Here is a 25,953-nt window from a genome sequence, read left to right as displayed (position 1 = left end):
ATCTATCATGTGCAAGGTCAAATAACACTGAGTGAAATGCATTTTATTCACAAGCTAGGAAACAAATGAAGGAACATAACGAGTAAGGATCCATTTACAGAACCATTTAGGGCTATCCAAAATCATTTGCTAGATCTGTATAGAGCCAAAGCATCTTAAAGAAACCAGCATATTTTAACATTGTCAGGACTCATTGCACTTCAGAACAGAAGGTCCGTTTCCTACTCCATAAAACGTAACAGGATGTTCATGTATGGTCACAACCTTCTTTCCAATTGGCCTGCGCTCGCTCCACATCCCTAAACCAATATATACAAATGACCGGGTTTTGCCATTTTCATCTGTCAGCCTTGGCTGGCTCCACTGCAATCCAATCCTTGCATTCTATTGTCATCCTCAAATAATTGCATTTAATCATGCCTCTTTATCTACATCTACTTGGAGATAACGTCCAGTGAAATGAATAGATTTCTATGTAAATACTCTTCATCCATCTAATCCAAAGATTTCTTAATATAGTTAGGAAGGATTTAAGTAGCTCGGAAGGTGTATGGGAGACCACATTGTAAAATGCCTGTGAGATTAAGATTTGCTCAAATTATTTTTGGATCAAATGGAATTAGGGCTGCCGGGTTATTTTTTTAGCCATACCAAAAGACAAAAAATAGTCAGCTAAGGAAAGTCTCCTTATAACTGACTCCTAATTGTACACCTAATGTCACATACTATAGCTGTAACCATTACTCTCAGCTGGAGCTCCCCATCAAGATGTGCTTGCTCTCAAAATGGGTTGATGCTGGAACACTGCCTAGGAATACAAAATTAAAAAAAAAACCCCACAGAACTTCCAGATCAAATGTTAATTACATGCCAAATAGAATTTTCCTATAGTTCAAAGAAAAAAATATATAAACAAGAAGCTGGGCATTAAACCAGCAGCAATATAAATCCTCAGTTTTTGAGCGATTATGAAAGATAAATAACCGTATCATTGTGAAATAGAAAAATACTGGATTGCGTTAAAAACTTCCACTAACTGTTAAATGTCACTATGAAAACCCGGTGGCAATGTGCCTTAAAAACATAATGAATCACACATCTCCTGATTTATGCTCATTAATATCAAAGGTGTTGTCTTCTTTCCTTTTTAACAAATCACATTTACATATGCAATAGATAGAAGTGAAAATATCTGCTTAATCAAATACTGAATACCAAGCACCTTTTTGGGGGGCGGGCGGTATTCTTTCATAACCACTTCCTGAATATTGTAGCAGGGTTTCTTTTTTTAAAATCCACAAAACCTGTTAACCTTTCTTCTTTCAGCTTGGCTTGCTGCAATATGATGTTCAATCCTCAGAAACCTGATACAGTCAGTGATTATGATTGCAGCCTTGTGCATTCATTCCTCAGAATACTAGTTTAATCTTTGCATGATTGACGGGGAGTGCTTCTGGTTTCCAGTCTGGCTGAAAAAAGTGAATATTGAAAGTCCGGGCCCAATTCTCAAAGACTCGTTTCTCTGTGATAAAGCGATGATGACTTCCCTTCCTTCCCCGCTCATGTGAAATGTACATTGTACATTCATCGGGTCCCATTGGTTCATAATAATGATAAGGTACTGAAGGATGATTAGAATCCCTGTAGAAAAAAAGAGCAAATAGTTGGATATGACTGAAAAATAAGACTGTCTTCAATAAGTCAAATAATAAGTCATTCAAAAAGTCCCTTTCCCCCATCCACCTCATCACCCACAAGGCCAATACTGTAAACATTTAAATATTTTATCTGAACTAATTACCGTAAACTATAACCACTCCAGAACCAAATGGCTGACTACACTGAAGTGTGCTATGTATATAAACTGCATATACACGAGGAGAGAAAACTTGAGCTACATTCAGGGAGATGAGCAGTGTGGGAGGTGGCGATCCAGCCGACACAGCAACCAGGACAGAAGCATGTTTAGAACCATCAATGTGGTTCTAATGTTGTGTGGTTTTGTTTTAAACTGCTGCTAGGATCCTAGGTGATTTGCAAGGACAATAATTTTATTTAACAACCACAAGAGACTGCAAGGTTGGTAAACTTATAACCCCGGCCACATAGATTATTCTCCAGGATATGAATTATATACTGTATATAGAAACTTCATCCTCAACACTATTTTTAGTAAGGAATTTTTATTTTTTTTAAATTAATTGTAACATCTCAGATGGGATCTACATGTAAATTCCCCCAAACTGAAAATCCTTAGTGCCCTCCATGATGACTATTCTTATTTCTTCTCTCTAAATCTGCACCTTTGATACAGTGGTCCCTTTTACTAAAATGAGTCCAATTTAATAAAAGGCAAAGCAAAAATCAATCTGGCAGTTATAAAAAGCTGATGAAGGATCTTAGTTTAAGAGTAATTGTGCCTGTATCTCATAGCATACGGCAGTCACACAGAAACTAAAGCATACAAACTTAAATGTACAATCCTTTTAATTCTGCAAATATCATTTAAGCATCTCTGACAGGAAGGGATGCAGTTTCCCTGGAGCACTTCCTCTAGATTTTATAATGTCTGAGAAACACCTTAATGTTATAAGCTTCATATAACTAGTTGTAATGCTATCACATACCTATAAATATGAAGGAGACGTTCTCAATTTTTAGATAAGGGGTATCCAACCTTGGCAACTTTAAGACCTGTGGACTTCAATCCCCCAACTGGGGAATTGAAGTCCACAGGTCTTAAAGTTGCCAAGGTTGGATACCCCTGCCTTAGATGGATGACTTACAGTGCTAGTGGCTTCTGGCATAATTAACAAACCAAACCTACATGCCGTGACATCTTCTAAATATTACAAGAAGAAATGTCACAGCTACATGCTTTTTTTGCCCACACATTAATGCTGATAATATCTGTTATAAAGCACAATGTGATGATTCATCATGGTTTCCCTTTCCCCATTAATAACAGTTTTTCCATGGTGGAAAACAATGCAAGTGGCATCAAGATCACATTATGAATTTTCCACTGAAGTAGACATGCAAAGGAAGAAAAGATAGTACTGTGTGAACCGATAAGCCTTGTAATGTCTGAGTGTGGTGACTGGTAGAAAGAAACAGACATTTCTCCTTCATACCTACATTATCCATTCTTTGAGTAAAAAAATGTACAGCTATTCCCCTTCAAGGTACCCAAATGCTAAACAGAAACAATATTCAGCTAGGAAAATGCTGAAATCAATATAGCTCTTATTAACCCAAAGCAACCCACCCTTGTTCAAGTTCAAGAGGATGAGAACATCTACACTGGTATCTTGTGTCTTTGGGGCCAGATGTTAATTCCAATCCTAAGCATCATCAAAGAGAATTGGGATACGTTTATAAGTTTCATCCTTCTGGTTAGAATAGGTAAAAGAGTCCCTGTGGGATTTGACTCTGCTCATTGTTGCTGATTGTAGATGGCAGTGCTCATCTTTGTTTCAAGGCCAATGAGCCAAGTTCTGTCCGAACACATTCCCATGGTCATGATGTCATGGAGCACAGTTACCTTCCCACCAAAGTGGTACCTATTTATCTACTTGCATTTGCATGCTTTCAAACTGCTAGGTTGGCAAGAGTTGAGGCAGGAATGGGAGGTCACCCCGTCATGTGGCGCCCGGGTCTCAAACCTGGGCTGCCAGCTTTCCAGTCAACAAGCCCAGCATCTTAACCACTGAATCACCATGCTGCCCTCTGGTTTGAATAACCCGGACTAAAATTGTATGCTTAAATCCCCACTCAGCAATTATATTTTTATGCTAGCAGAATGAACTTTTTGAGAATGCTGAAAGGTTTCATTATCCTTGTTTATTATTAATACTAAAGCTACTGCTAGTCTATAAAGGCGTTTATTTTATTATCTTATGAAATATCATAGACATTAATTAGTACTTTGTCAGAATTAACATGCTTCTCAATATAATAGTAGGAATGCATTTACAGATGTAACTACTGTACGTAAAAACATTAGTTTTCTGAAATGGCACGGTGCAATCGTCTGTATTCTATATATACTACAATATTTCTTTTGGGTAAAATGAAAAGTTATTCAAATGCTCTATGATGCTTCTACTTAATGGCAAATCAGCCCACTGAGAAGAACTTTAAGCTCAACGTTTAATGCTGTTAGTATAAGCATAAACAGTCTATAGGCATTTTCAACAAAGAAGCAGGCAAAGAGATGGAATGATAACATCAATCCATTCCTCTCATATTATATCTTGACAATCAGGGGACATTAGGATAGGATTTGGATATTACTACATACTGCTACACTGCAGTGCAGCCCAACTGTTTTCTTGTCTGAGCTGTCAGAAATGGCATTAATTTTAACTTTTGTGTCAAATTCATTTAAGAAGAATCTCATAGTATAATAGCTACTGCAGGTTTTGCTAGTCAGAATAGAAATTAATCTCTGGGAAGAGGAATCCAAAACAGCTCTATTGCTCCACTAATGTGTGTTAAAATACACAGACTGGATTCTCTCCAAGTCACGGTTCCTCTTAAAATGTTCTACTTTCAAAAACCAGATAACACTGCAAGATTCCTGATGTATGGACTTCATCTATTAAAAATTGGTAATCTTTCAAAGACATGGTTGATCTGTGGAATGAAGAAATGACCAAAGCAGTTGCCATGCTTGTCCCTAGGAGCTGAAAATTTTTCAGACAACCATCTGAAGCACACCTCCAAATCAACCATGAACCTTGAAAAAGAAAGATGAAGGTTTTTCAAACGGATTGAATAAATGTGAAGAGATCTCAAACATGCAGTGCAAACAAGAAGACCCAATAATATTTCTGTGCCAAAAGAACTGGGGAAAAAAAGCAAGAATAGACAGATTCTTAAGAAAGGTTGTGAGCTGTTATTTATCATGAAGGATGCACATTAAATTATAATGGCAAACGGGGCTAGAATTTCCATAGCTAAGTGAGGTGGCCTTAAGCCATACCCACATATACACAGATCATAGATAATAAATGCAACAAGCCATTAATGGCATGTGTTTGTACGTATGGTCATACAATATGGCCTGGCCTGATGAGGGGATTGGGGGGGGGTTGCTATTGTTATTTTAATTAGGTTTTATAGATGTATTTTAGTATGTGGGCATTTATTTAATTTTGTTTTAACTTTTGTAATCTGTATTTTTATTCTTGCCCTGTTCACCGCCCTGAGTCCTTCGGGAGAAGGGCGGTATAGAAATAGTATTAATAAATAATAATAAATATTAATAAATAAATAAATATTGATTTTTAAGTTTTTCAAATGGTTTTTCTCCAGAAATTAATTTCATGTATTCTATAGCATTATGTTTATCTAATAAATATTGAAAAGACTAAGGGAAACTAACAAGATGAGTAACTCCTCACAGTACAAATATATTAAATATAATTAAATGCTGTTTGTTGTTTTTAAAACTCAATCACAGCACATGCTAATTAGGAGTTCCAGGAACATCCTACATTTGTGTTTTGTGTAGTATAAAGACATTTATGTGTAAATAGATAATCCATAAGACTGAATTTTGCAACCTAATAAAAAATGCAGATGAATCAGTTACCTGCAGAAATCTGGTGGCACCATTCCATAGACGTCTATTTTGTCACACAGCTCTAATGCAATACTCATTGTAAACCATCCAGTGCTTAACCAAGTGTTGGATATCTTCCTGAAAACAGAAACAATTAAGTTCCCTAGGTGACAAATAACACTTGAGATAACTTCAAGTTAGGATTTTTTTTTAAATTACCTATTAAAATTCATAGAAAAGTTGTACACATGGGCAGTCAACATTCAAAGTACTCCTATACCATGTAATAGGTTTAACTATATCCATCTGGTTGTGAACAAATGTATTTAGTAATTGCATTTCTCATTCTAACATTGCAGATATTAGTGGTATTATGTAGCTGGGCAGTTACCTGAATAAGATTTGAGTGTAAACTGTGGGTTTGCATTAGTCCTACTAATTAAATGGGAAAGAAAGAAAACTCTGGTTAACTTAAGAATTAGCAGGCGAATACACATTTTATGTCACCGCAAAATAAGTGTATTTTTGAATTGTCATGTCGGGAAACCTTCAGAATTTTTTAAATGGTTGTTTTTCATTTCAGCTTGGCTCCTGGTGGTTTACATACAATCAGTGGCGTAGCGTGGGGGGTGCAGGGGGGGCCGGCTGCACCGGGCGCAACATCTGGGGGGGCATGCTCCGATCCGAGCCGCCGGGTCGCCGCCCACTGTGGAGGGGGGGTGCAAATTACTTGCCTTGCCCCGGGTGCTGACAACCCACGCTACGCCACTGCATACAATGTAAACATCCAGGCAGTTTATTTGGCACAAGTGCTGCCTTTCAGATAGCTTTTCCCACAGGCTCTGGGGCCAGAATATTGATGGAGCTTGTATGGGGTGGTTGGTGGATAAATGTGACATTCATTGAGGCATTATCTATTGTTTTAAATATTCTTTATTTTACTATACTGTATTTTTATTCTGTTTACCACCCAGAGTTCTTTTTGACAAATGAATGATACTTGTTTTAATAAATGAATAATAATATGTCATCTCATATATGATCGAGTGTCCAGGATCCACTGATGATTAATTCTGTTCTTGTGGTTGTTGTTCTTTGCAGATAATTTTTTCGTAGCAGAAATCCAGTCCTCTGTAGCTCCTGTTTTCCTGAAGCTGGTATGGAATTCCCCAGGCATCAGTTTTAAAGCAAACAAGCCAAGTAAAACAGTGCTGTCATCACACATTACAGTTAAAAACGCCTAAATATACACCCGAAGGCTTACCCAGAAAACAGAATGCTTATAAAGTACTTATGTTTTTCACATTATGTAAGTACTTCCCTGGATCTCTTAAGTAATCAGAACTTTGTATTTCAGCTTATTACTGAGTGATATACTTTGTATTTTAATATCTCAACCTAACCTCTGGGTTATCCCCCTAGTTATCTTCCTTTTATATATTTGGGATAAGATTGTTTCTACACAGACATTAGCATGTCTGCGGCTGTCAGAAATATTTGGTAAACAGAGAATATACATAGCCGTGGAATGCCCTGTCTGTTTGTCTAACATCTAAGACAAAACTGGTAAGAACTGGACTACTGGTTTCATACAGCTTCGGCAGCTTGCTGGTCAATATGACACATTCTGTGGATAGCTGACAGAAGAAAGCAATCATTAAGCATCTATTTTAATAAAGGAGGGTAGACTGGGAAGGGGACTGATGGCTTTATATCTGCTAATTAGAAGATCGAGTATAAAAAGATTTTGTTCACACTTCTTGCTCTGAAAGCCTTGATTCATGGCCCCTTTGAGACGATCATTCCATAAGCCTGGTTAATAACTGGTCTTAAGGAACTGTCCTCCTTCTCTATAATAAGATAATGTCTGGTTTAATACAAACCACGATCTTTGCACCAAAATCTGAGTGGAAGGAGGAAGAAGAGACAGAAAGACATTTGGTACTGAGCAATTTGTTTCCAAGATTAATAAAACATGACATAATCAAGAGGACCGGCTAATGAAGATTTTAGCCACGACCACGGAGACGTCCTCGGACAAGCGCTGGCTCTTCGGCTTTGAAACGGAGATGAGCACTGGCCCCTAGAGTCGGAAATGACTAGCACGCATGTGCGGGGGAACCTTTACCTTTACCTTTACTGAAGATTTTAGCCACTGAGAGGCTTTGAGGATTTTTTTAAAAAAAAATCTATGGATTTTAAAAACATGAGAAGGCTTTAAATGAAAGAGTTTTCCAAAGAATGTAACATGATATGATGCAAAATACTTCTAGTGAGGATAATAGTACACTGAAATGAAAAAATGTATTTGTACTGAATTTATTCTTCTCTGAGTTCTTAATGTATACATAAATATGTGTGTGATACTTATTCTCTCATCATCTTTTCACTGTGCAAAAAAACATTTAATGAGTACATAAGTAATAAAAATAAATCCATTCTTTGTTGTTGGGAAGAAATTCATTTCTAATGTTGTTTGCAGCCATACAGAGGACCACTTATTAAACAAAGTGATCCAGAGATCTGTTTGTGAGCCATAAATGGGCTCGTAAAGGGAGTTAAGTGTCATCATAACTTCCCTTTTTTCAGTTGGAAGTATAAGATGAGTACTTCAGAGGTATCTAATATATGAAAAGGAAAGCTTTATTGCTAAAATGTTCCAAGAATGCAATAAGTAGATTTTATAATTCACCAAATGACAGCATTGACTCAATAAAGAAAAACCTACAAATTGTACTTTTTAAAAAACAGTGAATTATTTTATTGAAGTATATTATCTAAAATAAGATTTAAATTCACCATCTACCTTCACATTGTGCTATTCTAGAATTCTATTTATCAACTGAATTCACTACATATTTATTTAGGTATTTAAAGCTAAGGCAGAAATATGTTATTTGACTGCATCATTGTCTATATTGCAAAAATAATTATTTGACACAAAAAATATTATAGGTTAATAAGTAGGAAAAATACTGTAAAGTCTATAAAATCAGGTGTCTTGTGGCACCTTTTCCAAATATAGCTAGTCCTCGACTTACAACTGTTCATTTAGTGACCATTCAAAGTTACAACAGCACCGGAAAAAGTGACTTATGACCATTTTTCACACTTACGACTTTGGTAGCAGCCCCATGATCATGTGACCAAAATTCAGATGCTTGGCAACTGATTCATATTTATGACCGTTCATGTGATCACCTTTTGCAACCTTCTGATAAGCAAAATCAATGGGGAAGCCAAATTCACTTAAAAACCTTGTTACTAATTTATCAACTGCAATGATTTGCTTAACAAGTGTGGCAAGAAAGGTCGTAAAAATACTGTAGTTGTATGTCGAGGACTACCTGTAATGCATTTTATTAAAAGGCTATCTGCAGCTTACTCCATCAGAAGAGCCTTGGTGGAGCAGTGGGCTAATGCCTCCTTAAGTAACACCAGCTGCCTGCAATTAGTGCAGGTTCGCATCCCACCAGGCTCAAGGTTGACTCAGCCTTCCATCCTTCCGAGGTAGGTAAAATGAGGACCCAGATTGTTGGGGGCAATAAGCTGACTTTGTAATAATGCCGCTTGGGGTGTGTGTGAAAGCCCTAATAAGCAGGTATATACATAGAATGAAGGCTACTGCTAAGCTTGTAAGCCGCCCTGAGTCTTCGGAGAAGGGCGGGATATAAATAGAATTAAAATTTTAAAAAAATAAGATGCATAGAGTCACTAGAACGATGCAGGATTTAAAACGGGGAGAAAGTGAGGAAGACAGGTTGGTTATGCTGCTGCAGGCTACATGAGAGACAGATGGCAAGTACTTGATCAATTATCAACTGTAATGTGTTTTATTGAGACCTTCCAAGATTGTCTGGAACCTTTTGACGTATATTGACGTGTGTTGATAACTTATCATTTAATGGTGGAAATAAAGTCCAATCTGTATACAAGTGTGGGCCTTCTGCCCAGTGTCTTTAGCTTTTAAGAAAGATCACAGAAAGAGAACTTAACTTTACAAGGTATCACTTAAGCTCATAGCTCATACACATTATTAATAAGTTACACACACACACACACACACACACACACACACACACACACACACACACAGTTCTGCTGTGCTGTTTTAATGTTATGGGGCTGGTCCTGAGAAAGATGAGTGAAGAGCGTCAAGAGTGTATGCCAACAATGTATATTCCCAGCAGGGTCACCAAAGATGTGAAGGTCATCCCAGTTGCCCAGCTAAAGCAGGCAGGCATCCACACTGGGCAACAGCAACACAGTAAAATACTGGATGGAGAGGATCACTGTAATGATAATGCCAAAGACATCATCTCATACTCACTTGAGCATTTTGCCAAGAACGTCAGAAAAATAGAAAAATATAAAATGACAAATGATTGGCCCCCTCAGTTTGGATGGCAGTCAAAAGCTTCTGAAGATGAACTAGGGAGCTTTCAGAATAGTAATTGTGTATATGATTTGGCTAAATTAAAACCTTTAGGATATCCAGTTGCTGCCATCATACAGGAAAGGAAAACTCAAAAGACAGAATTATGATAGGAACATGAAATGTAAGAAGCACTAATATGGAAACGCACATCATAATGAAAGATGAATTGTCTACATGTTGACATCTTTGGCATCAGGGAATTAAGATGGACTAGAATTGGTCTGGAATTGGACATTTTCGGTGAAAAGATCACAGTCATATTCAAGACTGGAAAAGAAAGAAGGAATAACATTACCTTCATAATTAGGAATGGTATATCAAGAATAGTATTTGCTTAAGTGCATCAATGATGGGATATCTGTTAGATATTGTGGACAATGTATAATTATGACAACCATCCAAATTTTGCTCAAATACCCACGCAGAAGATAAGTTTGACAAGTTTTATAATGAACTTCAATTTGAACAAGATGTGGTTTGGAGACTGGAATGCCAACGCTGGAAATATTAGGAAGGAATTAAGTATGAGAATTGTTTACTAGTTTCTGCTAGTCAAAGGACTGACATGCTAACACAATTAGTGTAAAAACTGACTCGTTGGTGGAAGATTAAGACTATTAGAAGTAAAAGGAAGTAATATAATGTTGGTTTATTTGATCAAGATTTAAATAAGGTATGTTGTTATTTCTGATAATTGTTACTGGACTTTCTGATGACACCAGAATTGAAGTGATGATACTTTATGGATTTGCCTATAGATAATAGATGGGATATGGGGTGAAAGATCATTGTTTGTAAACTAAGAGAGGGTGAACAGTTACAAAAATTATTTAGACTTGTGATGAAGGTTGGAAGTTACTTTTTTAATCTATTTTTTGCTTTTTAATTACTATATTCTTACCTTTCTATTTTCTTTGTTTGCACCTTTTACTCTTTCTTTTTACCTTTCTTTTAGTTTAATTACTTTATTATTTTAATTGAAAGTCTTTAATTTAAAAAGTTATATTTTTAAAAAGGAACCAGTCAAACTACACATCAATGCCAACAAAAGGAGACTTAGCAGCCTTTAATATAATGTGTTAGTTGGGAAAAGTGAGCTGTTACCCCCCGTGAATAGGGCTCGCAACTTGGGAGTCCTCCTAGATTCACGACTTACTTTGGAAGATCATGTAGCAGCTGTGACTAGGGGGGCTTTCGCCCAGGTTCGCCTGGTGCGCCAGTTGCGGCCCTATCTGGACCGGGATGCCCTGTGTACGGTCACTCATGCGCTCGTGACCTCTCGCCTTGACTACTGTAATGCTCTCTACATGGGGCTTCCCTTGAAGACCACTCGGAGGCTCCAACTGGTACAGAATGCGGCCGCGAGAGTTGTCTTGGGAGTTTCCCGGTACTCCCATGTTACACCTTTGCTCCGCAAGCTACATTGGTTACCAGTTGTCTTCCGGGTGAGGTTCAAGGTCTTAGTGATGGTTTTTAAGTCCCTACATGGCATGGGTCCGGAATACCTCGGGGACCACCTGCTGCCGGCGTCAACTCCCCTCCGCCCTGTGCGTTCCCACAGAGAGGGCCTCCTCAGGTTGCCTCCAGTCAGAGAATGCCGGCTGGTGGCCCCCAGGGGGAGGGCCTTCTCTGTGGGCGCCCCGGCTTTGTGGAATCAACTGCCGGTGGAGCTCAGGATGGCACCGGATCTCCGCTCCTTCCGACGCGGGTTAAAGACCCACCTGTTTGAACAAGCTGGCCTGGCCTGATGGGGAGTTAATTTGGGTTTTAAATATTTGTATATTTTATAGTTTTATCTTGGGCATTAATTTAATTCTATTTTAACTTTTGTAGTTTTGTATTTTTATCATATGCCCTGTTCACCGCCCTGAGTCCCTCGGGAGAAGGGCGGTATAAAAATTTAATAAAACTAAAACTAATAAACTAAACTAAAAGTGCTACCAGATTTTTTTCTCTCTTTCTCTCTTTTTTTGCCACCATAGACCAACATGGTTCTTCTCCTGCACTCTGCAAAGAGATTCAAACTGAGAGGATATGCTTCAAATAATTATTCTACCAATTACAGGAGTACTTTCATTATCTATTCTTGTACAATTGTTTTTCATACCTGTCTTTCCCAGTTTCCTGTTTGAAGAGGTCATCAAAATGAAGCATTTTCTGTCGAGATATCATATATACTTTTAACTGAGGTAGTATTTGATTCATCAGTTGTAGATTATTATAAATTAATCCTTTTCCATCTCTTCTCATGTATGTACTTGGACCCCAGAAGATAAATACTGTCCCATGACTCATATTTAACAGTTCATTGCGATTTCGCAAAATTCTCTGGATACTGGAATGAGCTATAACTCGCAAGGTTGTCTTGTTTCCAACATCTTTTCCAAATCCCCGAGTAGGTGCATCATTCATTCGTATTACACACTCTGTCTGATCGATCTTCTTCCCTTGATGGCTTCGCAAAAGGTGTCCAGAGCTTGTGACTAGAGCACAGCTTGTGCAATGCATTTTCAAAGGCTGTAGAGAAATAAATGTCTCAGTATACATCCAAATATATATATATCTAAATACGTATTCAAATTCTCCAGAATTGGGGAGAAAATACTCCCAGGATACCTGGTAAAAAAAGAACAAACGAAATCCAAGTGACGGGCTTCCAATGTCATTAGGAAAGGTTAATTCACCTCACCTATCTCTTCATCACAGTATCTCAGAAATCTATCAAGCCTGGCAAATTATTGCCAATTTGCAGATACATATTTTTCTTTAGCTTGGGAAATATAAAAGAGCAGTTCCTGCTTTTCATGACTAGGGGATTTGAACTCAAGACACCACCGCCCCCAGTTCCTAGCCTGGTGCCTACAAATTGGCTACAATAAATTGGCTACAATACAGGTCAAAAGTTTTTAAAACGGTGAAACATGGCAATCTGATCCAGATTCCCTACGTATAAAGTCACTTAACTATTGTGATTAGACAGTGAATTTCAGCAAGGCTGTTTATTTTTGCTTTTAAATAAAACTTGGTATCTGCAAAAATAATCTGTGGAGTGCTGTTATTTTCTTTCTCAATGAATTTATTCTATTCTATTTCACTTTCTTTTCTCTGGAGAACCAGCTCAAAAAAATAGCAAGGAGAGAGGAAGGGGGGGAAATTACATAATTTCAGGAGATTTTCAGGACAGTTGAAGATCTGTTTCTCAGCCACACTCACATTCCCTGCACAGAAAAGAAGGAGAGAGGCAGGCAGTGGAAACTGCTTGGAATAAAGTTGTTAGATAAGCTATCACAGGGGAATGAAAGAGAAGTGCTGGTGAGGAGAAAAGAAAGGAGACAAACTGGGTGGCTGGATGATGAAGCTTAGAGGCATGAGACAGTGAGAATAGATTTACTGGATTTCATAATATAAAAGTATGACTGCATATGTTTTAAAAATGTATACTTTGAATGGGTGTCTGTAAAATTAGAAAATGGTTAGGGATGATGATGATCCAGAAGAAGGGAAACATTAGGAAACTGCATAAACCCATAAGGCAGATTTTGTTGGCTTCATTTGGCAATGTAATAGAATAACAGAGTTGGAAGGGACCTTGGAGGTCTTCTAGTCCAGAAGTCCCCAATCTTTTGGGCACCAGGGACCAGTTCCGTGGAGAAAGGTTTTTCCACAGAGAGGGTGCGTGGTTTTGTGTGCTATCTGCATCTCGTGGACGGGGCTTTGTGTGTGTGGCCCAGTTGCTGGCATGCCATGGCCTGGTAGAGGTCCACAGACCGGGGGTTGGGGACCCCTGTTCTAGTCAACCCCCTGCTCAGGCAGGAAACCCTATACCAGGGGTCAGCAACCTGAAACAGTGAAAGAGCCACTCGGAACCAGTTCCCTCACAAAAGGAAAATCTGGGAGCCGCAAAAAATGTGTGCACATGCATGTACATGCGCGCATGCGCAGAACAGGGTTTGACTGAAGAATGGAGCCAAGGCGAGATATGCATCTACCCTGCATATTTAAATTGATCGGTTGAACTTTTTTAGTCCCACTTTTTTTTTTTTGGACTGCACATGGCAGAGGACTGGGAGCCGCAGGAGACGGCTGAAAGAGCCGCATGCGGCTCTGGAGCCACGGGTTGCAGACCTATGCCCTATACCATTTCAGACAAACAATTGTCTAATCTCTTTTTAAAAACTTCCAGTGTTGGAGGATTCACAACTTCTGGTGGCAGGTTGTTCCACTGAACTGTCAAGAAATTTCTCCCTAATTCTAGGTTGATTCTCTCCTTGATTAGTATCAGCATCCCCATGATCATGTGATAAAAATTGAGATGCTTGGCAACTGATTCATATTTATGACGGTTGCAGTGTCCTAGAGCCATGTGCCCTTTTGCGACCTTCTGACAAGCAAAGTCAATGGGGAAGCTAGATTCCCTTAACATCCATGTTATGACTTTACAATTGCAGTGATTCACAATTGTGACAAGAAAGGTCGTAAAATGGAGCAAAATTCACTTAACAAATGTCTCGCTTAGCAACATAAATTTTGGGCTGAATTGTGGTCATGAGTCAAAGACTACCTGTATTGCAAATATAAGTTATAGAACATTTCAGAAAAAAATGCTTAGATATGATTTGGAAATTGGTTTGCTTTTCTTTGCTTTGAAATGGGTGTTTTGTTGAAATAAAAGATATTTTGAATAATTTGCCTTTCTAAAAAGTGTTGCCTTGTTGTGATAATACATTCTGTGACCATTTACAGCTAATACTAGTAGCTTTGTGACACTACTTTTACTTGTTTGTTTGTATACTTAAGTCTTCAAGCAAAACAATTCCCTGAATGATCTACTAATATTAAGACAATAGTTGTTACCAGATTTACAAACTTTTCCAACATTAAAAGCTCAAGAGCCCCAAAACACTGGAGACTCATAGTTTAGAAGCATGAAGGGTTGAATGAAAAGGAAGCATTGCATTAAAAAAAGATCAATGACAAAAGCATCTTCATTTTTCAGCAAGTCTTTAAAGGAACCAATGTGTTGCCCTCACTGGTTTAGCTTCCTTTGCTCTCAGCGGAGCTGTCATGTAGACCTAGATTAACCGGAATCAATTCTGATATTACCTTTTTTAAAAACTCCAAGATCCAACAGACCAAAAGTTTGTGTTTGTACAAAAGAAACATGCTAAGAATTTTAAAACAGTACTTCTCAGTACGTGCTCAGCATTTATAGTATCAGAATTGAACTGAGTAGTTTTTATGCTTATAACTGCATTTAGGATGGTAGGTAGGTAGGTGGATGATATATAAAGATAAATCTGTGTGTGTGTGCGTGTGAGAGAGAGACACAGACAGACAGACATAGACAGATAAGACAGAACATAGATAGATAGATAGATAGATAGATAGATAGATAGATAGATAGATAGATGATGTTATCCATTCAGTTAAGTCCAACTCTTGGCAATTTTATAAGATAGATAGCTAGCTAGCTAGCTAGCTAGCTAGCTAGATAGATAGCTAGATAGATAGCTAGATAGATAGATAGATAGATAGATAGATAGATAGATAGATAGATAGATAGATAGATAGATATAGATAGATAGATAGATAGATAGATAGATAATGGATGATAGATAATTAGATAGATGATTAGAGATGATTAGATGGATAGACAGAAAGACAGATAGATGATATAGATAGATGATAGACGATATAAATATAGATAGATGATATAGATAGATAAAGAGATAAATTCAAATGTTTATACATATATAAACATTTATACATGTTTATGGATGGAATATAAACACATGGAATACTGCATCCAGTTTTGGTCACCACAATGTAAAAAAGATGTTGAGACTCTGGAAAGAGTACAGAGAAGAGCAACAAAGATGATTAGAGGTCTGGAGGCTAAAACATATAAGGAACGGCTGCTGGAATTGGGTATGTTTAGTTTAATGAAGAGAAGGAGGAGGGGTGACATGATAGCAGCGTTCCAATATCTCAGGGGCTTCCACAAAGAAGAGGGAGTCAAGTTATTCTCCAAAGCGCCTGAAGGCAGGACAAGAAGCAACAGATGGAAACTAATCAAGGAGAGAAGCAACCTAGAACTAAGGAGAAACTTCCTGACAGAACAATTAACCAGTGGAACAACCTGCCTCCAGAAGCTGTGAATGCTCCAACACTGGAAGTTTTTAAGAAGAGACTGGACAGCCATAGGGTTTCCTGCCTGAGCAGGGGGTTGGACTAGATGACCTCCAAGGTCCCTTCCAACTTTACTATTCTGATTATGAATATAAAGACATGGAATATTTTCTTTCAATATTACGTGAATTCCCAGAATGTTAACTCTGTTTAATATATCTCCCATCCCAATAGTTACAGCAGTACAGACATAAGAAATGTCAAAAACATAAAAACTTTTGAATTACTAAGTCCATGTGCCTTACAGCAGGTGATATCAATAAAATTGTAAGAGCTTTGTCAACCATGATGTTAGATTTTATAGCAGAGAACGGAATATCAAATAAGCATTTAATCTTGAAGGAGGAATGGTTCTTGTGCTCCACACAAAAGAATGCCACTGTGCTTCTGCTATGTTCTGGACTTAACTTTACTTTGTTTTAGTAACCTGGATCATGGAAACTGGAAGCACTGCTAAGAATTAGGGAACATACATTAAGTTTGAAAGTTACTTATGTAATCCAACCTTCTACCTAGACCAGGGTTTACTGCTACAGCCGCTCAAACATATGATCATCCAAGAGAGTCCACCGCTTCCTGGTATAACCTACACCATTGTTGAGCTCTCACTGCCAGAAACTGTTTTTTATGTTTTCTGCGTTCAACAAATATCTATTTTCTTGTAGCTGAAACCAATTATTTCTTGTTCCATCATTTAGAACACCAAAGAATTCTGCCCTGTCTTCTACGTGACAGCTTTTCAGATATTTAAGACAAATCTGACTTTCTCCAACTACAATATCCAATTCCTCCAAGCATTTCTTATATGTTTTTTTCTTCCCAAGGCCAGGCTCCTTATTATTTGGTTGTTCTCATTTGGATGTATGACGTACAATCTTGGCAGTGGCCTAAAATGCAGTGTCCAGATCTGAATGCGATATTCGGAATGTGGTCTGAGCAACACAGAATAGAGAAGAACAATCACTTTAGGCGTTTAAGTGAAATGAAGTTATGGAACACTTTTTTTTTAAAATAATGGACAAAAGGAGTAACTTTGAAGAAGAGTAGGAAGAGATGTCACCAAGACAATGGGGTGATTCCAGGGCAGAAGTGTAATTTGGAAAAACATCTCAGACGTGATTGTTCTAGTTCCCATGAGGGAGAAGCACATTCAGACTTGTAAGATTCTGTTACCTTATAATAAAAGGAGTATTAGTTTGCATGTCTAAAGTTTTCTAGGTTTGGCCTATTTTGGAGGGCTGACAATAACCATTCATATGCAAAACCAAATTTTAGAGCATTTTCTGTGTGATTTAGTTTTCTGTATTATTTAAATTTTGTGGAAAGTATTATTTGATGTAAAGAATTATTTAATACATATCATTAGTGATATCTTTGATTAAAATATTAATCAAAATTATATATACACACAAACACAACCTACGTGCTAACACAAGGTAAAACCAATCCTTACTTAAAAGAATCTAAGTACTTGCTGTAATGTGGCTCAGGTAGTTACATATTAACATCTTTACTAAAAAGTAAGGTTGGTCAATGGAAGTAATACTATTATTTTTACAAGTCAAATTAACTCAAGCCATGGTAGAGGGCAATTAGATAGCATCTTCTGATTTCACAAAATGGAGAATGACTTTTAGTAAAATTCTAAAATTCTTTTGAGGTCCAAGAAATTATGAAAAACATTTGCAACTTAGCTTACAAACTAAATAAGCATGTCCCTTTGTGGTACTCTGATGAAAACATTTTAGAGAACCATTGTTAGGTCAATGAAGAACATTACCTACACCCAGTGCTTTTTTTGTAAAAGAAAAAGGTGCCGGAACTCACACATGTCATACAACCCACCTTGCCTACCCTACAAGGTTCCATCCAAAAAAGGTGCCGGAACTCCATTCTGAGCGTTCTATGAGAAAAAAGCCCTGCCTACACCCCACTATGTATATTTCTAGAAACTTACACAGTGAAGACCAATCAGTTATTTTTAATAGCAGGATGTAAGTCAAGATTTGCATCTTTGCAACTGCAATTCCTTATGCCATGGTTATTTTTGTTTGGGAACACTTACTATATAAAGCCTTACTCTTGCACATTCAGCATTAAAAGTTTAGTCTTATTAAAATACTGAGTATTTTCAGTGTATGACAGGCAGCTCTTAATACTATATGAAATTAACTACCATGATTTCTTGTGGCAAAAAATTATCTACGTGTCATTAGTCACACAGTTAGCGTGTCTCCATATATTAATCTCATAGGCCTCTTAGGGATTGAACTGAAGAAAAGCTGGAGTCAGCATAATGACATACCATTTAACTTCGCAGAAGGGACATATATGTATGAAACTATTTTTTAAGAGTAAGTGTACCAAGATATAAATTAGTAATGATGCCTGGTCTTGCCTTATGAAGCAGAAAGTAAGAGATGCACTGGCCTCTTTTGATACAGCATTTACTTGTTTTCCTAAGACTAGGAATTTAGGCATTTTTATGATACCACTTTTGAAAGGTCAAACACACCTTCCCATATGTGACCTTAATGTAATGAAAATTCCACTATAGGAGCATTTAATTATTACTAGGGCAATTCGACATAAAAGTAAAATTGCCCCAGCTGGGCAGAACAATCTAACATCTTGAATAGCCTCATAGATCCAGTTCTTTCATCGTTTCCAAATAAACCTTCCTAAACTAGCAAGAAAATTATCCTTATGTATTGAAATGTTCATACCGTTGTGAACTAGGATTCGTAAAACAATACTCTGTGTGTGTGCGTGCGGTTAGGTTCTTCAAAACACTTGCCAATTGCCTGGACCAGTCCCTGCAGTTTTCTTGGCATGGATTTTCAGAAGTGGTTTGCCATTGCCTCCTTCCTAGGGCTGTGAGAGAGTGATTGGCTTAAGATCTCCCTGCTGGCTTTGTACCTAAGGCAGAACTCGAACTCAACAGAAACACCCAGTTTTTAGCCGGATGTCTTAACTAGCTCTTAATTAGTTCTTAAGCAATATTTACTTGTTTTTAAAAAAATATATTTCTTATTTTATTTATTTATTTATTTATTTATTTATTTATTTATTTATTTATTTTTTTATTTATTTGTTTGTTTTTATAAACTGCCCTTCTCCCGAGGGACTCGGGGCGGTGTACAGAGTAAGGTAGGCGAACTTAATGAAACAGTACTGAAAAACAATAATCAAAACAAACTGGGACCCCAATTAGAGCTATCAGGCCAGGCCGGACTGCTGGAATAGGTAAGTCTTTAAGTCGCGCCGGAAGGTGCGGAGGTCGGGGGCCATCCGGATTTCAGTTGGTAAGCAGTTCCAGAGAGCTGGCGCACCCACTGAGAATGCCCTCCCCCTGGGGGCCACCAGCCGACATTCCTTGAGCGGTGGCACCCTGAGGAGGCCCTCTCTGTGGGAGCGCACAGGGCGGTGGGGTGTTGACATTGGCAGAAGGTGCTCCCGTAGGTAGTCCGGACCCATGCCATGTAGGGCTTTGTATGTCATTGTTAGCACCTTGAACTTCACTCGGAAGGCAACTGGAAGCCAGTGCAGCGCACGGAGGAGAGGTGTGATATGGGAGTATCGGGAGGCTCCCAAAAGTGTCCGTGCCGCTGCACTTTGCACCAGTTATGTCACTTTGATGGCTTTTCAGTGACAAAGGTAAAATAGGTTGGAAAGGCAAAATGAAATATATTTTTGTTTTTTAAAAAAATTAGCAGGCACCAATCTGTTCCTTTAATGTGAGTTGAAACAAGCACATAAAACAGTTTTGACCAAAATAATATTGCCCACTCAGTTCTTTGTTCAACAATAGTATACCTATTTTCAGTGCATATACAAAGGGACTTTAAAGAGCTTTCTTTCAAACTACAAACACCATATAATATAGCACCTGGGCTGATGACTGGAGTGAATACCAGAGAACACATGCTAATTCTGAAATATCTGTTAGTTTCTGCCCCAGTTCAACAAGATGTAACTTTTATTCTTAAAGTCCCAAAACTGATCACGTCCATCCAATTTCTGGACAGCATTAAAAGCGTGCCATGCTTGAGAAGGATTACAAGCTCACACTAAATACTTATCTCCCGCAATCCATTGTCAGTTCTACCTCTCCTCTTCCTTCACCTTGAACCTCAAACACTATGCCAATTAGGGAGACTGGAACTGTCATTCTTGACTTCCAAGGTCACCGACATAAGTGGTATGATTCTGTTAAAAATAAGGTCTACTGTTCAACCATCCTGCTTTCCGTGGACATATTTGTAAGCTTTCCAGCCTCCATGGAATTAATGGAATGCATTTTTATATAATCCGACTATTATTAATATGTGGTGGCAACTATCCCAGAAACAGATTATTATTCGGTAACTAAGGTTCTTCCTGGTACTATAATTAAGTCGTGTATTGGTTAAAAAAAGTCTGAAATCATTATGAAATAATTCTAGCATGTATGTTTCTTTGAAAGTAAGATATATATAAGCAGATTTCACTGTTGTATTCTCTTTAGCCATTTTCTCCTGCTATTCCTATGGAATGAGCAGACTGTCTGTCTCCTTTCATTTCTTTGGGGCCCCTACTTCAATCTGTTCCCTCTTTATGTAATAGTTACACCCAATATCAAGTAAGTCTTTCTTTGCATATATGAGAACTAACTCTCAAAACAGACTTTTACCCAATGTGTGAATCGAAAACTGGTCAATGAAATGACCAGATACAAAATTAAAACCGCAGGAATGCTTACAACTTCAGAGTGTTCAAGACATATATTTTCCTATGTCTTTAACTGGACTGGTAAGCAATTCCATTAAATACTTTAAGAATGAAATAAAGTCACTAACTTTGCCCCTCCTTCCTGAAAAGCAAGCAAAGTATTTCCTTTTCTGAGTAGACTGTTCCTGTCCTTTATATCCTTTTTGGGGGGAAGGACTGCTGCTGATCTTCTGTGAAGAGAGAGTCTGAGGCAAGTTTCTTTGTAGCTATGCCATCCTACATAATTCTCTTTAACTATGAAGCTGGAATGGATTCTCCATGAAGGCATTCCAGATCAGATAAAGGCCATCTCTTTTTATTGAGACTTCTATTGACAAAAAAACAATATTGCTTTGTCTCTGAGTTACAATTTTGTGTTGTTGAGCAATAGGTTTCCATACAAAAAATGATCAGAGAAAAGATGTAAGCAGACCAGAGGAGGCAAAAGACATTCCAAAAAGCCAAAATTTTCATTTAATTCCTAGCTAAAGGCAACATAAGGTATTTTGTGCCAGCAGATTCCAGACTGTTGCTCCAGTACAGGGACTAAAATGGGAAAGGACTTGAGGTTAAATAATAATCAGTTTGGCAAATTTCTATTTTTCCCTCCAAATTAAGCCATCAATGGTTTTGTTAAGCCAGGATTACAATATAATTGAAAATATTCTTAGTGAGCTCTGTCTCAATGAAAATTTAGATCTTTGCAAGGGCTTATCATGGCACTAGGACCATATTATACCCTACTCCCCCCCAAAAAAAATGGAATCCTAAATTCCCTCCTAGACCTCTTCTTGTAGAAAAACAGACCCTTGAAGTCTATATCCTTTTTATGTCCTTTGCAGCTGCAGACAGAACAATTAACAAGGGAATTAGTTAGCTAAATGGGCCTTCCTTTTCTTGTCTGCAATACTGTAGAATATAATTTGCATAAAGATGACATTTTTAAAGTTCATGCAGACCTATCGTGTTCTTTTCTCCAACAGCCATAAGCACCCAGCATGAATAAAGTAACATCTGCATGGACATCTTTTCAACATAGGTTCTCCTTGCAAAGAAGTTATCTCCCACAGGTCACCTAGCAGGTGGAAGTCATCTTGCTGAGCAAGAAATGGAGCTTGAAATAGAAGAATTGTGCCAGCTATAACACGGCTTCATTTGCTAGTTTTCTCCCACTGTTTAAAGGTTTTAGCTCCACTATGAATAAAAGATATCAAACCTGTTACATACACACATGATGAAACAGTATGCTTTTTCAGCGCCTCAAAAGCCCCAAATATATCACTTCCAGGCCTATTTTCATCATGATATACATTTCTTATGTGGCAGCAGAGATCACATGATAAAATATTTATATTAATTAATTTAGCTTTAATTAAATATCAAGTTAAATTAAAACAATTTTCATTTTTGTCTTGATTTCACCCCGCTCGTGGTCTTGGCCCTGCTTGTGACCTGCAGCCCTGTGGCTACCACACAAAGACCTAGACTGTTTGCTAACCTGAAAAAAAAATCAACAATCATGTTTTAAATTGTATTTTATCTTAATACTGTACCCAAATAATGTTCCCTGAAATATCAGGCTGGAAATGTGGGCAAACTCTGAGGCTCCATTCTCTTCCAGTCCTATGCTATGGCAGGTCTTCTTAAGTGGCTATAGCTATACAATTGTACCATCGATTGGTATCTAGAGATGATCTCAAGTATTCAGGACATAATGAAGGAAGGTTGTAGGAAGCCAGGGATTTCAGGCAAGATCTGGTAGTTAGGTACATGTATAGCAATAGTTTGTTTTCAAAGCCCCCATGCACTATATGGCATAAGTATCCATTTATTTGTGGATGAGAAAAAGAAGCAAGGAATTTAAATCACAATGGATACATGACATATTTGGACCTTTATTGGCAATAGGCAATTAACTTGCCTCATTCTTCCATGGCATATTCTTTTCTGGCCAAGCCATGTCTAGGACACTAGGAGCCAACCAACCTAAACTGAATGATCAAGTGATCTATGATTTGATGTCAAATCCTGGATAGGGCAACAACTATGAATACTGTGGACCTATTAGACTTTATAATATCTGAAAAAGTGCTTACTAACTTACAATTCGATGGAAATTAGATATTTCCTAGGTAGCTTGCCATGCAGCTTATTTCTGTCTACTTGTCAAAGGAAGCAAGTATAACATACAGTCTAAAGTTGTTTATACAGTTAAAAAGGCAAATCAAATGGAGTATTTTGTTAGTTCAGCACCTTTTGAAAGCTTTCATGGGGGAAGCTTATACTGTCAAAGTATAATTTGGGGACATATCAATGTGAATAATAGGCACGGTCTTTTCTTCTGTTGGTGAATTTTGAGTCTACCACAGGGAAATTATTCTTGTTTTAATTCTTACTGATAGAAGAGAATATATATAATTCAGGGTTGAACTGTGGAGTCCTTGGTGCTGTCTGAACTTAATTATTATCTAAAGGCTTTGTCTGCCATCCATAGGTTAACAGATTAGCAAGCTATTTCTTTTTTAACACTATTAAACCTTACGTATAAAAGAGGGAGAAATTTAATAGGCTTTTTTTAAAAGGTAAAATATGTAACTAGATGTAAAAATTAAACTCAACTTTCTTTTTGGTCCTTTCTTTGAATATTAATTAACATGATTCTACCACTGGACACTGATTTAATTATCTAATAATAAATACATCAGGCAGCTTTTTGTTCACTATGAGAGTAAACAAAGTCCAGCATTCTGATACAGGATTGATTATTCACTTTCCACAAATGCCTTCAGGCTTTAGTAACAGGCTCATTATTACATCTGAAAATATATCCTTTAATCTCAAGCAGTTTAAACTGTCTCACCACAAATATTTACTGATTATACAACATGACTCTTATCTCAAGGTGATAAAAAAACACCATGCTCCATAAAGCTTTCCATGTAACAAGTTCTTTTCTAAAAAGCATTGTTGAGCAATGAAAAGGCATTGCTTAGGGAAAGTGTTTTCCGCCACATTAACTCCTTTTCAAGGGTTTGCCTGCTATTAAAGCTTTCTGTAGAATAATTAAAATATAGCTCATCTTTGGAAACGCATTTACAAGCCCAGGAAAAGAAACTGTTTTCATATGGTGAGAATAATGTAATTGGGTACAAGAGAAGAAATAACTGTTGATCTTATATGCTGAAGAACAAAGAAGAAATCATGGCTTGGGTCAACAGACAATGTTAGTCGAACACTTTTGGAGTTGGATGAAATTACACTGCATTATTTGCATTTGAAAATATATTCACAAGTTTAGTGTGGTTCATATATCCCATGTATTATATTATATGAGCAATATGCGGTATTGCTGCATTTGGGAGCATTTGTTTACTTATTAATTAATGGTTAACATCTTCGCCCCTTTAAAAATGATACCATTCAAGAAGTTTAGCATAATAACTAAAAGCAACTAGTAAATCAACAATCACTAAATTGATTACTACTGTTTTATTTTTAAATGTGGCATCCATTTAATACAACAGAATAAAAATAAAATACTGTAGTAAATAAGAAATATAATAACAAAAAGTGTGTTTGTGTGTGTGATTTTTTTATATATACTAAATACATTCAAGTTTTATATAATTGTTTTAAAAAGGGTGACTATAGTTCATGGTAACTGTTCATATATTATCTGTGTCTATAAGCAATTCATTCCTAAGTCATAAGTAACATGTAGTCTTCAACTCACTGAATAATTGGGGCTATAAATTTGCCTTTTCAATATTGAAAGTCTAGTTTCTTAGCAAAACTAGAGGCTCAAAAATCCATTTCTGTAGTCTAGTTGTCAATTTTCATGTAGTAGAAAGGTAGTTCAAAAGAAGATGGTCATCCAGAAACATTAAACTTTGACTAAAATTGTACTGATATATTTCTTCCAGGACATAATTTAAACATTGTAAAACATTTTATTAAAATATATTATTTTATTATTCATCTTGCTTCTCCAGGAACATGATGCCTTACTCATTCCTTTACTGTATAAATGCTATGGGTCTAATAATACGGTACTTTTTAAAAATAAGCCACAATCACAACATCCAATGAATATTGAAGTTAAAGTTATTACCACTGTTTAAACAAAATGAGCATTTTCAATACCCTGTTCCACCCAGACTTTAAAAACTGCATGATGAATTTTATAAAGGCTAATCATGGACTGGTTTATTTTATAAGATTTGGGAAGCTCTTGTAATAATTTAAGCATCTATGAGGCTGAAATTATTGCTGCTGTTTACCTGCAGAAATCAGGGAATACCACAAGCTGGAGAACAGCATATTTCAGCACAGAACATAAAAGAAAAGAAAAAATAAAATTACAAGAATCGTACCAGGTTTGATTTACTTCTGTTACTATCCCATAGTCAAATGGTCTCCTATATCGCAATCAACATGCAATTAATCAAATCCATGTGTGTGTATGTGTGTATGTGTGTGTGTGTGTGTGTGTGTGTGTGTATATATACATATATATACATACATATATATATATACATACATATATACACATATATATACATACATATATATATATATACATACATACATATATATACATACATACATACATATATATATATATATATATATATATATATATATATATATATACATACATATATATATATAAAGGTAAAGGTAAAGGTAAAGGTTCCCCCGCACATGCGTGCTAGTCGTTTCCGACTCTAGGGGCCGGTGCTCATCTCCGTTTCAAAGCCGAAGAGCCAACGCTTGTCCGAGGACGTCTCCGTGGTCATGTGGCCGGCATGACTAGACGCCAAAGGCGCACGGAACGCTGTTACCTTCCCACCGTAGTGGTCCCTATTTTTCTACTTGCATTTTTACGTGCTTTCGAACTGCTAGGTGGGCAGAAGCTGGGACGAGTAACAGGCGCTCACTCTGTTACGCGGCACTCGGGATTCGACCCGCCAAACTGCCGACCTTCTGATCGACAAGCTCAGCGTCC

General features: G+C 37.2%; 1 protein-coding gene across 1 annotated transcript in view; it reads right to left on the bottom strand.

Annotated features, from left to right (window-relative positions):
- Positions 1 to 1,303: 1,303 nt before the first annotated feature.
- Positions 1,304 to 25,953, bottom strand: part of ST6GALNAC5 (ST6 N-acetylgalactosaminide alpha-2,6-sialyltransferase 5) — a gene marked incomplete at its 5' end in the record, with an annotated part of 77,214 nt that continues 52,564 nt past the window's right edge. The window contains 4 exons of the mRNA XM_083360242.1: positions 1,304 to 1,641; positions 5,600 to 5,707; positions 12,115 to 12,524; positions 22,368 to 22,443. Coding sequence (XP_083216368.1) covers positions 1,410 to 1,641; positions 5,600 to 5,707; positions 12,115 to 12,524; positions 22,368 to 22,443 — 826 coding nt within the window. The 3' untranslated portion in view covers positions 1,304 to 1,409. The remainder of the gene's footprint in view (positions 1,642 to 5,599; positions 5,708 to 12,114; positions 12,525 to 22,367; positions 22,444 to 25,953) is intronic.

Source organism: Vipera ursinii (genome assembly GCF_947247035.1).
Source record: "Vipera ursinii genome assembly, chromosome: 3".
NCBI lineage: Eukaryota > Metazoa > Chordata > Lepidosauria > Squamata > Viperidae > Vipera > Vipera ursinii.
Note: the sequence above shows the minus strand (reverse complement) of the source record. Positions and strands in the feature narration are given on the sequence as shown.